The 18,932-nt window shown below is 40.0% G+C and overlaps 1 protein-coding gene across 13 annotated transcripts in view; it reads left to right on the top strand.

The window, feature by feature from the left end:
* Window positions 1-18,932, top strand: part of LOC132824688 (suppressor of tumorigenicity 7 protein homolog) — a 200,637-nt gene that overhangs the window by 142,768 nt on the left and 38,937 nt on the right. For all 13 annotated transcript variants that reach the window (XM_060839342.1, XM_060839353.1, XM_060839347.1 and 10 more), the window contains 4 exons: window positions 469-623; window positions 6,293-6,390; window positions 7,836-7,950; window positions 17,205-17,277. In XM_060839342.1, coding sequence (XP_060695325.1) covers window positions 469-623; window positions 6,293-6,390; window positions 7,836-7,950; window positions 17,205-17,277 — 441 coding nt within the window. The remainder of the gene's footprint in view (window positions 1-468; window positions 624-6,292; window positions 6,391-7,835; window positions 7,951-17,204; window positions 17,278-18,932) is intronic.

Below are 18,932 nucleotides of genomic sequence, written 5' to 3'. Positions count from 1 at the left end.
CAGATGCTGAAATAAAAGTAGAAAAAAAGTCGTCTTAAAGAAAAATTATATTGGACTCAAAATATTAAGTCTGTTTATCTCCACAGATGCTGCCAGATGTGCTGAATTTCTCCAGCACTTCCATTTTTTTAAAAAAGGCATTGGTGATGCTATTATGGCACCAATTTGCATAATTTCCTGTTTCTTATTTACATCTCTGAATAAATGATATCATCACCTTTCTACAGGGTTGAATGTAGTCTTTCAGAGAGCCTATCACTGGCTTATCTGCCAAAGTGTAAGTTCACATGGGGAGTGGAACACAACCTCTTGATGCAGAAAAATGGGCATACAGTTTCTATTCAATGCCTAGGACTTTTGCATTTAGCTTAAGGGAAGAAAAACTATTTATGGATGTTACTTCAAAATTTTACCGATGCTGTAGCATCAAGTGAGTCCGTATCTAATTAGAGTCTAATCTTTTGGTAGGTGTGCCACTGCCTATATTCTTTTGGCTGAAGAAGAAGCCACTACTATTGTGGAAGCAGAACGACTTTTTAAACAGGCACTGAAAGCAGGGGAGGTTTGTTATAGGCGTAGCCAACAACTGCAACACCATGGAGCTCAGTATGAAGCACAGCACAGTAAGTACCATGCAACCAGTTTAAATGATGACCAGCAATCTAATCTGTAGTTTGCTTCACTTGCTTAATTTCTTGGAGTTGCTGAGTAGTTGTTTGTGTCATTATTATAAGGGGAGAAATAAATAAGAAATATAAGTCACTTCTCACGGATTACCTGGGGATTATCATCAGTAGTCCTGCAGAAGATAGGTTGCCCAGTTTCTTGGCAGCGGAGTCCTGAGGGCCAGGGCATTGCTAAAAATGTGCCAAAAAAATTTTTTTTATTTGAAAATACTTCACCAGTCTCACTGTTTGCCAGTTAGGTTCAGAGCTTACAGCTATATCAATTACTGCTCCTACAGCCTGTTATAGAGTTGAAGAAGACCAAGTAACTACTTTTTCTATATCAATGTCAAAGAAAACATTAAAAGCAAATCTTTCTATCATTTGTTAAGTGGAAGACCATGGAAGCATGAGTTTAGAGGACTGAGAGGGGATCTGATTGAGACATATGAGATTATTAAAGGATTGGACACTTTGGAGGCAGGAAACATGTTTCTGCTAATGGGTGAGTCCCGAACGAGAGGACAGAGCTTAAAAATAAGGGGTAGGCCATTTTGGATAGAGATGAGGAGAAACTTCTTCACCAGATAGTGGTGGCTGTGTGGAATGCTCTGCCCCAGAAGGCAATGGAGGCCCAGTCTCTGGATTCGTTTAAGAAAGAGTTGGATACAGCTCTCAAGGATAGTGGAATCAAGGGTTATGGAGATGAGGCAGGAACAGGATACTGATTGAGGATGATTATCCATGATCATAAAGAATGGTGGTGCAGGCTCGAAGGGCAGAATTGTCTATAACTTGAAGAGAGACTGGAATTTTGTCAATTTGAAGTGTGTGAGATTCTGTCATTAAGTTTTAAAGGTTCTTTAATGCCAATGTTTGTTAACCGTCCCTGTTTGCCTAGGGAGAAGTTGGCTCACCACTGCCTTCTTGAATTGGTACGGTTCATCGAGAGTAAGAACACCCAGAGTGTTGTAAAAAGGGAATTTCTGCATTTTGTCCCAATGACATTGTAGGATCAGTGACTATGGTTTCATGTCAGAGGAACTTGTGGCTGGCAGTATTTTGTGGCATGCCCTTTTCTTCTGAGTGTTTGAGGTCCCAGATTTGGAAGGTGCTGTTGAAAGAGGCTTGTTCAGCAATACACCTTGCAGATGGTACACATTTGCTGTCACTGTGAGGCAGTGGTAGAGGGAGTGAATGTTTAGGATGATGAATAGAATGCCAATCAAACAGGCTGCTTTGTCTTAGTAGACATTGAGCTTTTCAAGTGTTGTTGGAGCTGCATCCATCTAAGCAAAGTGAAAGCATTCCTTCACACTTCTGACTTGTGTCTTGTAGATGATGGACAGGCTGTTGATGAGTTAGTTACTGCAGGATTTTCAACCTCTGACTTGCTCATGTAGCCACCGTGTTTAAATAGTGGTCCAGTTTGGTTTCAGTTCAATGGTAATTCCCAGGATATTGATAATGGGAGATTCAGTAATGACACTGCCATTAAACACCTTGGAGAGACAGTTAGATTATCTCTTGATGGATATGGTCATTGCTTGATACTTGTGTGGCACAAATGTTACTTGCCGCTTCTAAACCCAAGCTTAGTGTTGTCCAAAGTCTTGCAGGATATGGACACAGAGTGCCTCAGTGTTTGAGGAACTAGGAGAAAGTGAGGACTGCAGATGCTGGAGAGTCAGAGTCGATGGAAAATGGCACTGGAAAAAGCACAGCAGGTCAGGCACCATCCAAGGAGCAGGAGAGTCGATGTTTCAGACATAAGCCTTCATCAGGAATGAAAATTGTGCAATAATTCACAAACACTCCCATTTCTGACCCTCTGATGGAGGGAAGGCCACTGATCAATTGAAAATGGTTGTGCTTAGGACATTACCCTGGATAACTCTTACAGTGATGTCCTGTGGTTGAGATATTGCATTCCAACAATCATAACCATCTTCTTGTGTTCTGGGTTTGGCTCCAGCCAATGGAAAGTTGTTACCCTGATTCCACTGACCTCAGTTTTACTAAGGCTCTTTGATGTCTCCCCCTGCCAAATGTGGCCTTGATGTCAAAGTTCAGCTCTTTTGTTCATGTTTAGACTAAGGTTGTGGTGATATCAGGAGCTAAGGTGCCCTGGCAGAATCCAAGCTGAGTATTTGTGAGCAGATTATTTCTGAAGAAGTGTCACTTGATAATATTGTCAATGCCATTTGCAACATTTTGCTGATCATTGAGATTTACCCATTGGATGGTAATTGTCAGGTTGGATTTGACCTACATTTAATGTACTGGACATATCTGGGTGTTTTTCCATATTGTTGCATATATGTCAATGTTGTAACTGTATTAGAATAACTTGGCTAGGAACACAAATCTTCAGCACTACTGTCGGAATGCTGTCATATCTATTGCCTTTGCAGTATTTATACCTTCAGCTGTTTCTTGATATCATCACATGGAGCAAAATTGGCTGAAGACTGGCAGTTTGAACATTGGGAAGCTCAGGACAAGTTGAAGATAGATTATCCACTCGGCACTTCTGGCTGAAGATGATTTCAGATGTTTCAGCCTTCTGCAGTAGCATGCTTTGCTCCCTGCTTAATCGAAGATACTGATACTTGGGGAGTCTCTCCCTCCTGTTTAATCATCTACCACCATTCATCATCGACGTGACAAGACTGCAGAGCTTTAGTTTTATCCATTGTTTGTAATATTACACACCTCTGTTTATTGCATGCTGCTTCTGCTGTTCAGCATGCTTGTAATCCTGTGTTATAGCTTCATTTGGGAATGGATGAAGATGTCCTTGAAATAAAAGCTTGGAAGATGGAGATTCTTCACTTAGAAACTCACTTATACATATTTTTATGGGATGGACTGGAGCATCATGTGTTTTCTTGCTTTTCATTTGTATTTCATTGGGGCATGATTTGAGATATCAATGCATATACTGTTGCTTGTTTAGAGGGTTGAATATGATCAAATGTAAGAATTACTTCATTCAAAAAATGCGTAACTACACTGAATCTTGACTAAATACTCCTTACTAATTTGGCAGTTGACTTGATGTGACCTGTAGCCCTTTGGGCTGAGGTAGCTGCTCATTTACGCTTCATTCAGGAAATTTGGAAGAAAGTAATTGATTATTCTTTTTTTGGAATTGAGATGTTGTGATATTGAATATTAAAGCACTTGCTCTGTGGTTACAGGCCAATTAAATAATTCTTGTGTTAATTTGGAACCACTGGTGTGTTCTATACTGAATCTGTAGGGAAATGGCAGTAAGTGATTTATCACTAATTGCATATTACTTAAGTAACTCACTTATGGAAATTATGCCTTACTTCATTTCTCTCCATCACATGTCATATATTGATTTTATTTAAGTAAGTATTTTCACAACAGCTTTTAAGAAAATTCAGAGAAAGTTCCTGATTCTATCATGTTAGGTTCTGTGCTACTTAGAAAAGAAAATCTTGTTTTCAAGGTTATCAATTAAGGAAGCCTTGTCTCTAATTACCTGTTCCTACAACTAATTTAAAAGCAACATACAGAGGAGTCTGGGGAGTAGATATCTGTCGCAACCTTTGTGAGGTACAAAGTTAAAAATCACACAACAGGTTATAGTCCAACAGCTTTAATTGGAAGCACACTAGCTTTCGGTGCGACGCTCCTTCATCAGGTGATTGTCAGGTAGTGGGGTAGTGAGGTAGTGGTTTGTAACATGAACTGTTTGAAACAAGAAAGAAATGAGAAAAGACTAATTCCAAACAAGGAGATATTGACAGAATGTAGGATGGAGTGTTCTGCTGTGTTGACAGATATTCCTGGTTATAATCTCTTTATTATTACATTAAGAAACACTCCATTTTTTCCATTTTTCCCCAAGTAAACGTGTCCATCATTACCCTGAGGTGTAATGCTGATGTGCTAGATAGATAATGTGAAAATGCCCACATTTATTTATTTTGCTTCCCACTTCTAATCCTGTCTAATCCCAGTAAATTATCAAGTGAGTGCACTTTTGAATAATTAGGTGAGAAAAATTGTTAAATGGAAACCTTGACATCCTTTCATGCCAGACTGGTTACCTAGCTCATAGCTGTTAATTCAGATTAAGTGATAAGAAGAAAATGAGCCACTTGAGTATGGAATGCATCTTTGAAGTGTTGTGTACAAGACAGGTTTCATATTCTCTTTGACACTAGTTTGTACAAATTTGTAACAGTTATCAAAAGGAAGGAGAATATGAAGGGAGCACAAACTCCGCTCTCATAATCTGCTAATATAATTGTGAAATCATTTTTCAAAAACTTAGATCGTAGTGCAAATTACTTCTGTAGTTGTCAGTTAACTGAACATAGTAGAACAATACAGTACAGAACAGGCCCTTTGGCCCTCGATGTTGCGCCGACCTGTGAATTATTCTCAACTACACTATTCCCCCTACACTATCCCAAAATCATCCATGTGCATATGTAAAGATTGTTTAAATCTCCCTAATGTGGTTGAGTTGACTACATTAGCAGGTAGTGCATTCCATGCCCTTACCACTCTCTGCGTAAAGAACCTGCCTCTGACATCTGTCTTAAATCTATCACCCCTCAATTTGTAGTTATGCCCCCTCGAACACACTGATGTCATCATCCTAGGAAAAAGACTTTCACTATCTACCCTTTCTAATCCTCTGATCATCTTGTTTGTCTCTATCAAATTCCCTCTTAGCCTTCTTCTTGTCAATGAGAACAGGTTCAAGTCTCTCAGCTTTTCCCTCCAGAGCAGGCAACATCCTGGTGAATCTCCTCTGCACCTTTTCCAATGCTTCCACATCCTTCCCGAAATATGAGGAGCAGAACTGTACACAATATTCCAAGTGTGGCCGCACCAGCGTTTTATATAGTTGCAGCATGATATTGCGGCTCCAGAACTCAATCCCTCTATGAATGAAACCTAACACGCCATATGCCTTCTTAACAATAAAATAATCTTTATCCTTTTATGAAGGGAGGCAATGACCTGGTGGTAATATCGCTGGGCTGTTAATCCAGAGACCTAGGTAATGTTCTGGGGATCTGGTTTCAAATCCCACCTCAGCAGATAGTGGACTTTGAATTCAATAAAACAAAATCTGGGATTAAGGTCCGAGTGATGACTACGCAGCCATTGCCAATTGTCGGAAAAATCCATCTGGTTCAGTTTTAGGGAAGGAGACTGCCATCTTTACTTGGTCTGGGCGACAAGTGATTCCAGACCCACAGTAATGTAGTTGACTCTCAACTACCCTCTGTCCAATTAGGACACTGGCCTAGCCAGTGACATCATCATTACGTGAATGAATGAAAAAAGGTGCCAAATGTTTTTGTGGACTGCAATATTGTAAAAGTAAATGATATTTTGAGAATGTTAGACATTTTCCAGGTACCGTAAGGATTCATTTACAAAATGCTTTGACAGAAGTTGATGAAACAAACTTATTTTTCTTTATATTGGGTTTGGTGCAGGAAAGTAATTGAAGGTTGAAGGAGGAATAGGTTCGAGGCGCTGGCTGGCCAAGTTTCTGCTTATGGATTAGATAAATTATTTTACTGACTGCTGCAAACATATTTGTTCACACGGGATTGTCTGTCTTTCAGGGAGGGACACAAACGTGTTAGTTTACATTAAGAGAAGATTGGCAATGTGTTCAAGAAAACTGGGAAGGACAAGAGAAGCAGTAAAAATGATGCGGGATGTGAGTAAAAATTGATGTTATCAGAATAATCCGAGTGTGGCTGGTTGCATATGATCATCTGTTTAAAAAGACTGAAATGATGATTGGAAAGGTGGACTATCCCTAATTCAGTCAGGAACGTGGAGGCAACATTTTTTAAAGAACCATGGGGTCGACACCAAATTGGCTCGTAATTTTCTGCCAGGTTGCAGGTAGCTTCCTGCCTCTATCCCATTTAGAATGCGTCAAGTCAGTGGATAAACAGTTACCTGCCTGTAATCAAGATGTAGCTGATTACGCATCGATATTAAGGTCACACTGCCAATGACAGCTGGAATTTTTCATTCAGCATGGATGATCCACACTATATGAGGCTAAAGCACTGCCCAGAGATGGGAAACGGTTTCCTGGCAACAGACCTAGGGGCATTCACCCAATCAACCATTTTCCACACTCAAGAGTAGTGGACTGGCCCATTTTAATTTCACCTCAAAGTTTGGGAGAAGATTTGTATAATTTAATTTCACCTTTTGAAAAAGTGTTCTGAGGAAGCTTTCGATTTGAGGCATTCTCTCTCACTTGCCTACATTAGCTTCTTCAACCTGTGAAGGTGGTGCTGCCAAACCCTCAGAACTGAAAGGTCTTCTATTGGCCCTGCAGTCACAGGGTCCCAGTCCCTGTGCTTAATTACTCCCTCGACAATAATGGACCATTATGTTGTCTATCAGGTGTCAGTGCAGTCTGAGGTTGGGACCCAGACATGCACCCATGCATCCAGTCCCAGAATTAGAATCCACCCCAACATTACTGGGGGGGTCCCAGCAGCCATTTTAAGCTGACGTGAACCCTAGAACACTCCATGCTTTATCCTGTTGTAACAATATTGCTCCTAGAATTTGACTGAAAACATACAAAATCAGTGTGACACTATTGACACTTGAAACTCTCCTGTAGTGTTCAACATTTAAAAACACAAGCAGAACAAAATGAGCATAATATTGTATTCAAATTATACAAGATTCACCTGATTGCTATTCAATGCTTGTTATGCTTTCATTTAGAACAAGATCTGCAAAGAGTAAAATATTTTGCCTTGCAAAGTATTGCACCAGTCTCCTTTAATAAACTATTGTTACATCAGTATTGTGAGCAATAACTTAACTATTTTAAAGAACTAATTTAAACATTCACATGTGTTGATGGTAGATTTTGGGACATCAACAATCCATTTGAACAAATTAATCCAGCTACATCAGCTATAACATAAAAATGCATAGCAAAAACAGAATCCAAATTAAACTTGCATGTACAGATATCGATGCCTAATTATTAAAACAATTTGACAAATGTTCTGATCTGTTAAAGGTATGTGTCAATTATTCTTAATATATTTATTTTTCGTAAATCTTGAACTTATTGCCTGTGGTAGTTCTCAATGTAATTGTCAAATTGATTTTCCTTTATAGCTTATGAAGGAGTTTCCCCTTCTCAGTATGTTTAACATCCATGAAAATTTACTGGAGGCACTTTTAGAGCTACAGGCCTATGCTGACGTGCAAGCTGTTTTAGCCAAATATGACGGTGAGTCCTTGTTACATGTTAAAATCAGAGGATTTTTAAATTCTGGAGGAAAGGCTGGAAATTAGATCGCTTCACAACTGTCTTGCCTTTAAATGCAACAAAATGTCCCAAAGCACTTCTCTGAAGTCTTAATGAAATTGTCTGCTGTCAAAGAAGTTTTAAAATAATTCTTGGATCTTTTTGTCTCATTGTAGTCTGTTTATATTTTCAGAAGATTTTTCTGAACCTATCCTCCTCAAACTGCTGGGGGCACTGTTTCATAACAATTGGCCTCTTTTAAGATCCATATCTGCTTAGCATTTCTTCGTAGGTGGGACTAGACTGTAAGTACTATAAGCTGCTTATTTATTGAAGGTACATCAGTTAAGTTGATCACCATCCACTAATGTAAAGTTTCCAGCTGGTCACTGAATCACCAGTAGGTTTGTGGAGGCTGTAATCTTTTCTCCTCTGTGCCCTGGGTACATTGAGACTAACTGTATTTTTCCATTGCTGTTGGTTTAGAGAAGTCTAGGTACCACAAACTATAGGTCAAGCTTAGGAACATTTACCTGAATGGCATGATATAGAATCGAATGTTCCATTCTCCAGCTCAACCACCAGAATTGCTTCTGGAGTTATTTTAATTTAATTTAAGGTCCTGGGGAGTGTTGCTAAACAAAGAGACCTTAGAGTGCAGGCTCATAGTTCCTTGAAAGTGGAGTCACAAATCGATAGGATAGTGAAACAAGCATTAGGCATGCTTTCCTTTATTGGACCAACCATTGAGTATAGGCGTTAGGAGTTCATGTGGCTGTGCAGAACATTGGTTCGGCCACTGTTGGAACATTTTGTGCAATTCTGGTCTCCCTCCTATCAGAAGGATGTTGTGAAATTTGAAAGTGTTCAGAAAGGATTTATAAGGATGTTGCCAGGGTTGGAGGATTTGAGCTATAGGGAGAGACTGAACAGGTTGGGGCTGTTTTCCCTGGAGCATCAGAGGGAAAGGGATGACTTTTTAGATTAGATTAGATTACTTACAGTGTAGAAACAGGCCCTTCCACACTGACCCACCGAAGCGCAACTCACCCAGACCCATTCCCCTACATTTACCCCTTCACCTAACACTACGGGCAATTTAGCTTGGCCAATTCACCTAACCTGCACATTTTTGGACTGTGGGAGGAAACTGGAGCACCTGGAGGAAACCCACGCAGATACGGGGAGAATGTACAAACTCCACACAGACAGTCGCCTGAGGTGGGAATTGAACCCGGGTCTCTGGCACTGTGAGGCAGCAGTGCTAACCACTGTGCCGCTCACACTTCATAGAGGTTTATAAAATCATAAGGGGCATGGACAGTGTAAAGAGACAAGGTATTTTCCTTTGGGTGGGGGAGTTCAGAACTTGAGAGCATAGGTTAGAGTGAGAGGGAAAAGATTTAATAGAGACCTAAGGGGCAACCTTTTCACGCAGAGGTTAGTGCGTGTATGGAATGAGCTGCCAGAGGAAATGGTGGAAGGTGGTACAATTGTAGCATTTAAAAGGCACCTGAATGGGTATACAAATAGAAGGGTTTAGAGCGATATGGGCTAAGTGCTGGCAAATGGAACGAGATTAGGTTAGGATATCTGGTCAGCATGGATGAGTTTGACCAAAGGGTCTGTTTTTGTGCTGTACATCGGTGATTCTAATTGCATTTGTGTTACATGCCAGAAAGTCTTGAACATTGACCAGAAACTCAACAGGACTAGCCATAATAATATGGTGACTACAAGAGTAGGTCACAGACTAGGAATACTGCAGTGAGTAACTCACCTTCTGACTCCCCAAAGCCTGTCCACCATCTACAAGGCAGGTGTCAAGAATGTGATGGGATAGTTACCTGGATGGATGCAGCTCCAGCAACACTCAAGAAGCTAGATACCACCAGGACAAAGGGCCCTGCTCAATTGGCTCCAATGTCCACAAACATTCACTTCCTCCACCACTGATGTAAAGTTTGGGCAAGGTGCATTATCTACAAGGTGCACTGTAGACATTTGCTGAAGATCCTTAGACAGCACCTTCCAAACCCATGACCACTTCCATCAAGAAGCACACACGTGGGAAACCACGACCTCTGAGTTCCCCTTCAAGCCTCTCACCATCCTGATTGGAAATACATTGCTTTTCCTTCACTGTCACTGGGCCAAAATCCAGGAACTCTCTCCCAAAAGTGTTGTGGGTTAGCCAATAGCACGCGTGGAGTGCAGCAGTTCATGAAGACAGCTTTCTAACACCTTTTGAAGGGCAAGTAGGGGCAAGCAATAAATGAAGTGGCCTAGCCAGCAATGCCCACATCCCACGAGTGAATAAAAGGAAAAGAAATTTACTGCAATTCATAAGTAACCTTATAAAAGTACCATAAACCCTGTGTTATATGCACCTTTTTAGGTATGCGTGTTACTGAACGAGCAATCCAGAGATTCCAAAGAAATCCTACTGTTCCAGTTTGAGAATTCAAATTCAATTTTAAAAATCCGGATCCAAATGTTAGTTTCAGAAAAAGTGCATTTTTTTTCTTTATTCATTAATGGGATGAGGATATCACTGGCTAGGCAGCTTTTATTGTCCATCCCTGGCTGCTCAGAGGCAATAAAGATCCATTGCTGTGGATTTGTAACCCACTTCTAGGCCAGACCAGGTAAGGATGGCAGATTTCCTTCCCTAAAGGACATTAGTGAACCAGATGGGTTTTTTCCGTCAATCAATTCATGATTGTCACTAGATTCTTAATTCTAAATATTTGTTGAATTCACCTGTTGTGGCAGGATTCAAACCTGGGTCCCCAGAACATTATCTGGGTCTCTGGATTAACAGTCCAGTGATAATACCACTAGGCCATCACCTCACCCCTGGACTGGTTGAAAACCAGATAGCTCACTAATGTCCTTTATGGATAGAAAACTGCTGTTCTTAGCCGGTCTGACCAAAACATGATTCGAGTTCCTCACCAGTGTACTCTTTAACTGCACCATGGTGTGGCCTAGCAAGCCACTTGATTGTTATCAAACCATATAAAAAAAGAATAATTGTGTCAGCTCAGAAAGAAGGTTCACCACCAGCTGCTTCAGGCAATTGGAGATAAGCAGTAAATGCTAATCAGCCAGCAATACCTACATGTTGAGGATGAAGAAAAGAAAGAACAGAAAGAGAGATTTTGTTGTTGGAAAGTAAAGAGTTAAGACAAGACAGAATTTTTAATTCTACAAATGAATGAAAAATATACACAGTTTATTTCAGTATAATCAGAAAATAATTTTTTAAATCCATGCAAGACTTCAGATACCCAAGAATATACCCATGAATTGACATAAATTTAGTGATTGTAGCTTTCTGTAATGTAATTGGTACAGTTTTATATGTTAAAGTTTTCAAATGAAATCAGCACAGCATCTAGTTGCTTGGTATTTCTTGTTTCAAGTCCAATCTGAGGAATAATCTCTTGTGCCTTAATGGGCTTTAAGATGTCAAGCTTGTTTGCTACTTTTTGCCTGAACGCTGTAGACCAGTAGAAAGAAACTAGTTCAATGCAAAACCGTGAATGTTTTGGGCATAAATATTCTGATCTTAAACTCTATTGAAGATAACATTGTTAAAAATCGCACAACAACATTGTTGACCTTCATTGTTTCCATAAACTATGCTAAGCAACAGCAGTGAATGCTGTATTTTCAAAGGGGCACCAGCTAATTTATAGCATTATGGTTGTGATTTTTGAAGGTCAGTCTGCATAAGAAAAGAGTGATGGACTTTTTAAACCTTTGACGCTTTTTAATAGTTGAACCCAGAATTTGGGAAAAACAAAACTGTCTATTTCATGTAAAAAACACATGTGGGAAACCAGTCCTCTCCACTTGGTGTCATTGTTCACTGTAATACTATTATTTATAGTAATTCTGCAAGCAACATTTTTTTTATTTTCATGGGCAACTAGTTGATCATGCTGGTATAGGCCAGTTGCCAAGGCGATACATTGTTATTATCTCATTTTGCTTTGGAGTAGCTAATTTCAGTCTGCGTTTTAGTATTTAATCCAGTGTTTCTCTCACTATTTTCCAAAGGATTCCCATTTTAACACAGAAAAACTAACAAGAGTGCAGATGCAATCCAAAGCAAACAAGCAATTAAGTAACAGTGACAATTACTTTATAATCACTAACATTTATGTATTGTAAATCAACATATTCTTACAAATATTCATATGAACTTTTGAAGTACTTTGTAAAAATTATGTGTCTTCAAGTAGGTTTCAGCAAATCTCTTCATAGTCTTTAGTGGTAGAAGATTCAGTTATCCTTCACCGCACATCCCCTCTGTCACAATTCCCCACACTGAAATCAGACACTTGTGCTTATATACCATAACTATACCCAACATAAAGTAATCAGCCCCTCAAATCCTAGTACTCTCAGTAATCAGACCCCCACGTCTCCTAAAAGTCATTGACATTTTGGGTCCAGACAAGGTCCTCATGGGAGACCGGTTAGCAAAGTTAGATCTCACAGAAAACAGGGAGAACTAGCCATTTGGATGCAGAACTGGCTCAAAGGTAGAAGACAGAGGGTAGTGGTGGAGGGTTGTTGTTCACACTGGAGGCCTGTGACCACTGGAGTGCCACAAGGATTGGTGCTGGGTCCTCTACTTTTCATCATTTATCTAAATGATTTGGATGCAAGTATAAAAGATACAGTTAGTAAGTTTGCAGATGACACCAAAATTGGAGGTGTAGTGGACAGCGAAGAAGGATACCTCAGTTTCAGAAAAGCTTTACAAGGATGTTGCCAGGGTTGGAGGATTTGAGCTATAGGGAGAGGCTGAACAGGCTGGGCCTGTTTTCCCTGGAGTGTCAGAGGCTATGGGGTGATCATATAGAGGTTTACAAAATTGAGGGGCATGGATAGGATAAATAGGCAAAATCTTTTCCCTGGGGTGGGGGAGTCAAGAACTAGAGGGCACAGGTTTAGAGTGAGAGGGGAAAGATATAAGAGACCTAAGGGGCAACTTTTTCATGCAGAATGTGGTATGCGTATGGAATGAGTTGCCAGAGGAAGTGGTAGAGGCTGGTACAGTTGCAACATTTAAAAGGAATTTGGATGGGTATATGAATAGGAAAGGTTTGGAGGGATATGGCTTGGGTGCTGGCAGGTGGGACTAGATTGGTTAGGGATATCTGGATGGTTGGTCCAAAGGGTCTGTTTCCATGCTGTACATCTCTATGACTCTATTTGGTATACACCATGAAAAGTGTATCCTAAGGTTAATAGGGTGTTCTGGTTCACCATATGCCCCTTTCCTGTTGGGTGGCATTTACCTATTGTGTATCACTAAAGTCTGCTCTTCACAGGCACCATTGTTGTCTCAGAGTGGTGACAGCTCACCAACCCAAAACACTATTTCTCATGACCCCACTGCAGGTCACAACCCACAGTTTGGAAACTGCCACGTTAATTTGCTGAGTAAGAAATCTCCAGTTTCTTTATTAATTATAAATGAAGAACAGTGACCATTTAGTTAAAACAACTGATGACATGGCAAGGAGATCTCACTCTTTGTCATTGTTGTATAACTGAGCTCGGCAGGTAGACTGTAATTGATCAAGAAAAGTGTTGAGTTTGATTTTGTTGTCAGTGCCTCAGTGATACATTGAGCTGAATTTAAACAGGCCAGAGGAGGAGGGCCTGTGTGCAGATAGAGGTGGTGTGAAAGTCCCAATAAGTGGCTCTGTATTGTATCAGATCCTGCTGAGCTTAACATGGGAAATTCTCCCTCTCACCTATAGTTTTGGATCAGTAATTGAAATGCTTCACTTAAGATTTAACCCAACATTTTAAGAGCTAGCAAATGGGTTTCCTGTGCTGTCTGCAACTTGCCAGAGTCAACCAGGTGACAGCACAGTGAGGTGTTTTACTTCAGTGAGACTGAATAGGTGCAGCTTTACCCATTGGAAAAGATGCTACTACTTACTGTTTCACAGGCAACTTCCAACCTCTTGGAAACCAGCTCACCTGTCTTCGACTTCACTCATCTTCATCTGCATTTCCCTCTGTTGAAGGGTTGCTTATAAGGCACTACATGGGACAACAGATAAATAAGAGGAGCAGGAACAATAGCAGCAGGGGAAACACTGCTGCCTGTGAGAAACTAAAATATTTGACGTATTTTATAAAAGGTGTCATTCCAAAACAACGCATTTCAGATGACAGACTAAATGCTGAGCTTCCAGGGCAATTTGCTAATCAGCAAAAGTTATATTTAATAAAACAAGACAGTCAGTATCCTGAAGTTTAAATGATTCTTATTTCCCACTGACTCCATTGAAGGTGGGTAGTTTGTGATTATTCTTGTGTCCTTCCCAATGTCTTCACGGACTTCACGGCGGACTTAACCTGCTTTTGTGGTCTACAGCTAACCTCTGCAGCCAGAGTTTATGCTAGGTTCCAGTACTGCTATTGTGCATTGATTATGCCATACGCTCAGTTATAATATTGCTGTCTTATCTTACTTGATCTTATTGCATCTGTTCGTAGTCACAGAAATGTGAACAGGATATCTTCAAAACTGAAATAGTTTGTTGTTAACATTTCCCTCTATAACCAACTGCCAGACTGAAGAACTTCTGTTCATTCAGTATAAGAGTGATGTTCATTTACCTATATAGTTCAAAGCATATCAATTAATCACAACTGATAACGTAATTTGTCTTTTGTGATTTTAGTTTTTTTGTAATTCTTATGACCAGATTCTCAGTGTGGTTTCCCAATTCATTGTAATTCCAGATCGAATACTCCAAATGACTAAAATTGGATGAGGAGAATGAACTGGTTCCCCTTCTTTATTCACCCATCAGTTCAGTTAATTACTTGGCTAGTCGGGAAAGAATCCTATCCCCTATGAATACCTTTCTCCCAGACAGATTAACCTACATTTTTGAAGAAGCCAATTTAACCAGGCTTATTTGAAATAACAAAAAAAGGGTGAAATTATTAATTACTAAACATTAGAGGAATTGATAATGCAATACACATACACACAGATTAGAAATAAGAGGTGAGTCCAAATACAGATCATTCTCTGAATTGTTCACTAACAGCGAGTAGGTAAAAAGTTTGACGGTTGCAGTGGAGGTTGCTGGTCGTGTTGGTTTTAGAAGGTGAACAGTCAGCTTCACCATCCTTAGTTTCACAGATTGGCAGAGATTCTGTAATTCTAGTGCTTTTAACCATGGTTGAATTTCACTATTCAGGTGGTGAGAGAATATTTTTGCTATCCTGTTTCCCTTTCCAATTGGTGTGCAGCACTCAAAGTGAAAATGTGTCTTCATTTACCTAAAACACGGGTGACCAAGAGTATGTTTTTCGTCTATGATCTTCATAGCATGCTAATGCTGGAACCAGGCTGGTCCACATAGGTGCATTTAGTCCTACTAGCCCACTTCCTTTATAATCCCTATCTTTGTGTATTCTTCCAAGGGAGCAACACAAAATGTGTCTGCAGTCTGGGACATAAACTACAGGGCATAGCGTATGTTGTGCCAGCATTCCTTGAGCAAGCGACACGTGCTGCAGTTGCAGCTACTACATCAACCAACTGTCTCATATTGCAACTGCAACACATCACCTGCTGAGTCATGTCTAATTGATTTAATTTATTAATTTGGCTATTAAATGTTTTAAAAGTAAATTTATTAACCATGTTCTTCAGCTGTAATAATGTCTCCTGATTTAAATCACTTGGCCAATCAAAGGTGACGTGGGAAAAATATCCACCAACCAGCCTACCTGTTTTGCTGTGATGTCACACTTTGGCTCTGACAGGTATAAGCAGTTTGAATGGATTCTTCTGCCCTTCTGATGCAGCTCTGCTTCACAATGATGCTGACAGGCTGCACACACCTCCCAATCTGCTTCACCCTAATCACACAGTTGCACAGTTAGGATAGCTTGTTTACACAACAGCAGAAGGAACTGCTTATTTCAGAATCCAGGTGGGCAACTTTTGCATTTAATCACAAGCAGTTCATATTTTGTGCAGGATTATAAATCATTACACTTGAAATTCACAGTAAATGGGCTACAGGGCTATAACTCATGTCCTGTATCTGAATTCATACTGCTCCGAGTTCCTTTCAAGTCATATATCACCCTGATTGAACGTGGATCATTATTGTTTCATTGTGCCTGGTCAGAATCTTCAAATTCCTATTTTACAGCATCTTGTGAGCACTGTAACCACAAGGTCTACAACAGTGCAAGAAGGCACCATCTTCTAATGATAATAAAGAAAAAACACTAATTTCCTCCTTGCTAGAATAATACATATTCTGAGAACAAATAAAACTAAAATCCTAGTCTAGGTCAAGCCTGAAATTGTAGCAATTCTGAGCATGTTTATTAATATTCAGTACATTAAAGTACCTAACTTTTTTACTTCAAACTAACCAAAGTTACATGGATAAATAGTTTTTATTTAATGAATCTCCTTGTATGAGCATAAATTGAATCATGTGGTACATTAATTTTTGAAGATCAGGTTTAAAACTGAAGTCTTCGAGGAGAAAGTGAGGACTGCAGATGCTGGAGATCAGAGCTGAAAATGTGTTGCTGGAAAAGCTCAGCAGGTCAGACAATATCCAAGGAGCAGGAGAATCGCGTTTCGGGCATGAGCCTTCTTCAGCCCATTCCCGAAACGTCGATTCTCCTGTTCCTTGGATGCTGCCTGACCTGCTCAGCTTTTCCAGCAATGCATCTTCAGCTTAAAACTGAAGTCTCTAAAGAGTTGGTAAGTGTCTTGTACTCACTATGCAAAACTGAGAAGATGTTTTCTCAAATGTATTCATGAAAAATCTTATTACCATTGGTGAAATATATTAAGAATGCAATTTGCAATCAACTTCCATTTTTTTATACTTTTAAGTTTTCCAGAGCTCGACAAAACCAAACCCACCAATATAAAACCTGGCACAGACGAGCTCATGTAAGGTAATATAGGCGCTGTGAATAGATGACAGCATGAACAATCTTGTCTATCATAGATTACTTATTGGATTCTATCTACATGGGGTGCTGAGTTTTGAGTCTGTTAAGAAGAAAGAACTTCCTTTCACAATGCAGCCTTAGCAGAAAAAAATGTTTTGTGGGAAAGTCATTCAACTGTTAAGAGAAGTAAGTGATTTGATTTTTGTGGTCTGCTGAGATTGGTTAATCATGATATCTTCTCTCTTTTGTGACAGACATTAGCTTACCAAAGTCAGCAACAATATGTTACACGGCGGCACTACTTAAAGCAAGAGCAGTCTCTGACAAGTAGGTATTCTCTACCTGATTTATGAGTGTAATACCAAAAATGATATTTCTAATCAAAAGAGACTGAGACCGGTAAAAATTCTATAGTATGATATCCCGACATGTAGCACAGTAGAAAATGTATGCAAACAGTAGCCTTGGAGATCCAAAGTGGTATCCATGGTGTGAGTCACTCTGGATGCCATATTGGTGAGAGTGTGTCCTTCAGAAGAATGCAGATCATGATGTCAGACAGCATATAATTTGGTATCATTTTGGAGCTCCCTGCACAAGCTAAAGCAATCTTATGATTATTCACATCTGAATAGGATTCAGCAGTAGGAAAGATCTGACACTAGTGGTATTTATAGGTGTCATGACTTTCTCTGGTTAATTGCTAATTAATACTAGCTTTTGCAATACTTACGCAAGTCTTTGGTGCTTTTTCGAGTTATTTAAAATGACTAAAGTATACAGTGAGCGGTGCGTACATTGTAAAGGATTTGGTCCTGCCTTAAGACACCTGCTTGAAGCACTTACTGATAGACATTCCACTGCAAACAGTGTCACAGAGAATGAACAGTGGGCACACAGAACAGGAAAAGCTACTGGAAGAAGGAGGGTAAGAAGAGCTCTTGACAATACGTCACATCTGCCCAGGGTGTCCAGGGAGCAAATCTTGTACCTGAAACTCAGCGAGGAATGATATAGAAAATGTCCATGCATCTTTAGTAAAATCTGACATCTGCTGCAGCCACAACTGTAATCATAATTGAGGGCAGGAATTACATTGACAATATGGCTACAATGACAGTGACTGATTGTGAACTTGTATACATCAGGATTTGGAAGTGCTTGTGTTGGACTGGGGTCTACAAAGTTTACAAATCACACAACACCAGCTTTTGGTCCAACCGGTTTATTGAAAGCACCTGATGAAGGAGCAGCGCTCCAAAAGCTAGTGCTTCGACATAAATATGTTGGACTATGACCTGGTGTTGTATGATTTTTAACTTTGTTTACATCAGATCCTTTTAGACTTGTGCTGGAGGCATTAAAAACATGTTGCAGTTTTTTCACCCACAGTTTAATAGAGACATTGCTAATGCTCTTTAAAAAGAACAGTTGACTGCATTTCATTGTCTCTTGCCAGAGAGCAGCAGATATGAGCAACATGTAACTTTCCCGTGATAACGAATGCCAACTCTGAGCTGTACCTGACCCAGAAGGGATTTCATTGACTAATGGATCTGCCACTAGAGTTGGTGCAGTTCGGTGTTCATTATACTGACAGTTGTAGTAATGTTGTCATTCTGTGGCAGTCTGCTGTTGTATCAGCGTTTGAGCCACTACAACAGTAGATCACAGAGCTGAGCACTTGGATGCCTATATCGCACACACATGCATAGCAAGTATGTGATGAGAGCTATGCTGCAGCATGAAATGCAACAGAGAAGAATCTTGGTCTGTTGAAATGGTTCTCCTGCCGACACTGCTCTGGAGGTATCTGGTAGAACTTGGAACAGGGAGTGTCAATATCATTGGAGATCTGCCACTTGTACACAAACCCAGTCATAATGAGAGCACAGTCATTGATACCAATTATATGGTGAGCAGGTGGAGAAAGAGGAAGAGAGGAAGCAACCCAGACAGCCCAGTTCTGACTCTGTGGTTCA

The sequence above is a fragment of the Hemiscyllium ocellatum genome, chromosome 19, assembly GCF_020745735.1.
Source record: "Hemiscyllium ocellatum isolate sHemOce1 chromosome 19, sHemOce1.pat.X.cur, whole genome shotgun sequence".
Classification (NCBI taxonomy): Eukaryota; Metazoa; Chordata; class Chondrichthyes; order Orectolobiformes; family Hemiscylliidae; genus Hemiscyllium; species Hemiscyllium ocellatum.
Note: the sequence above shows the minus strand (reverse complement) of the source record. Positions and strands in the feature narration are given on the sequence as shown.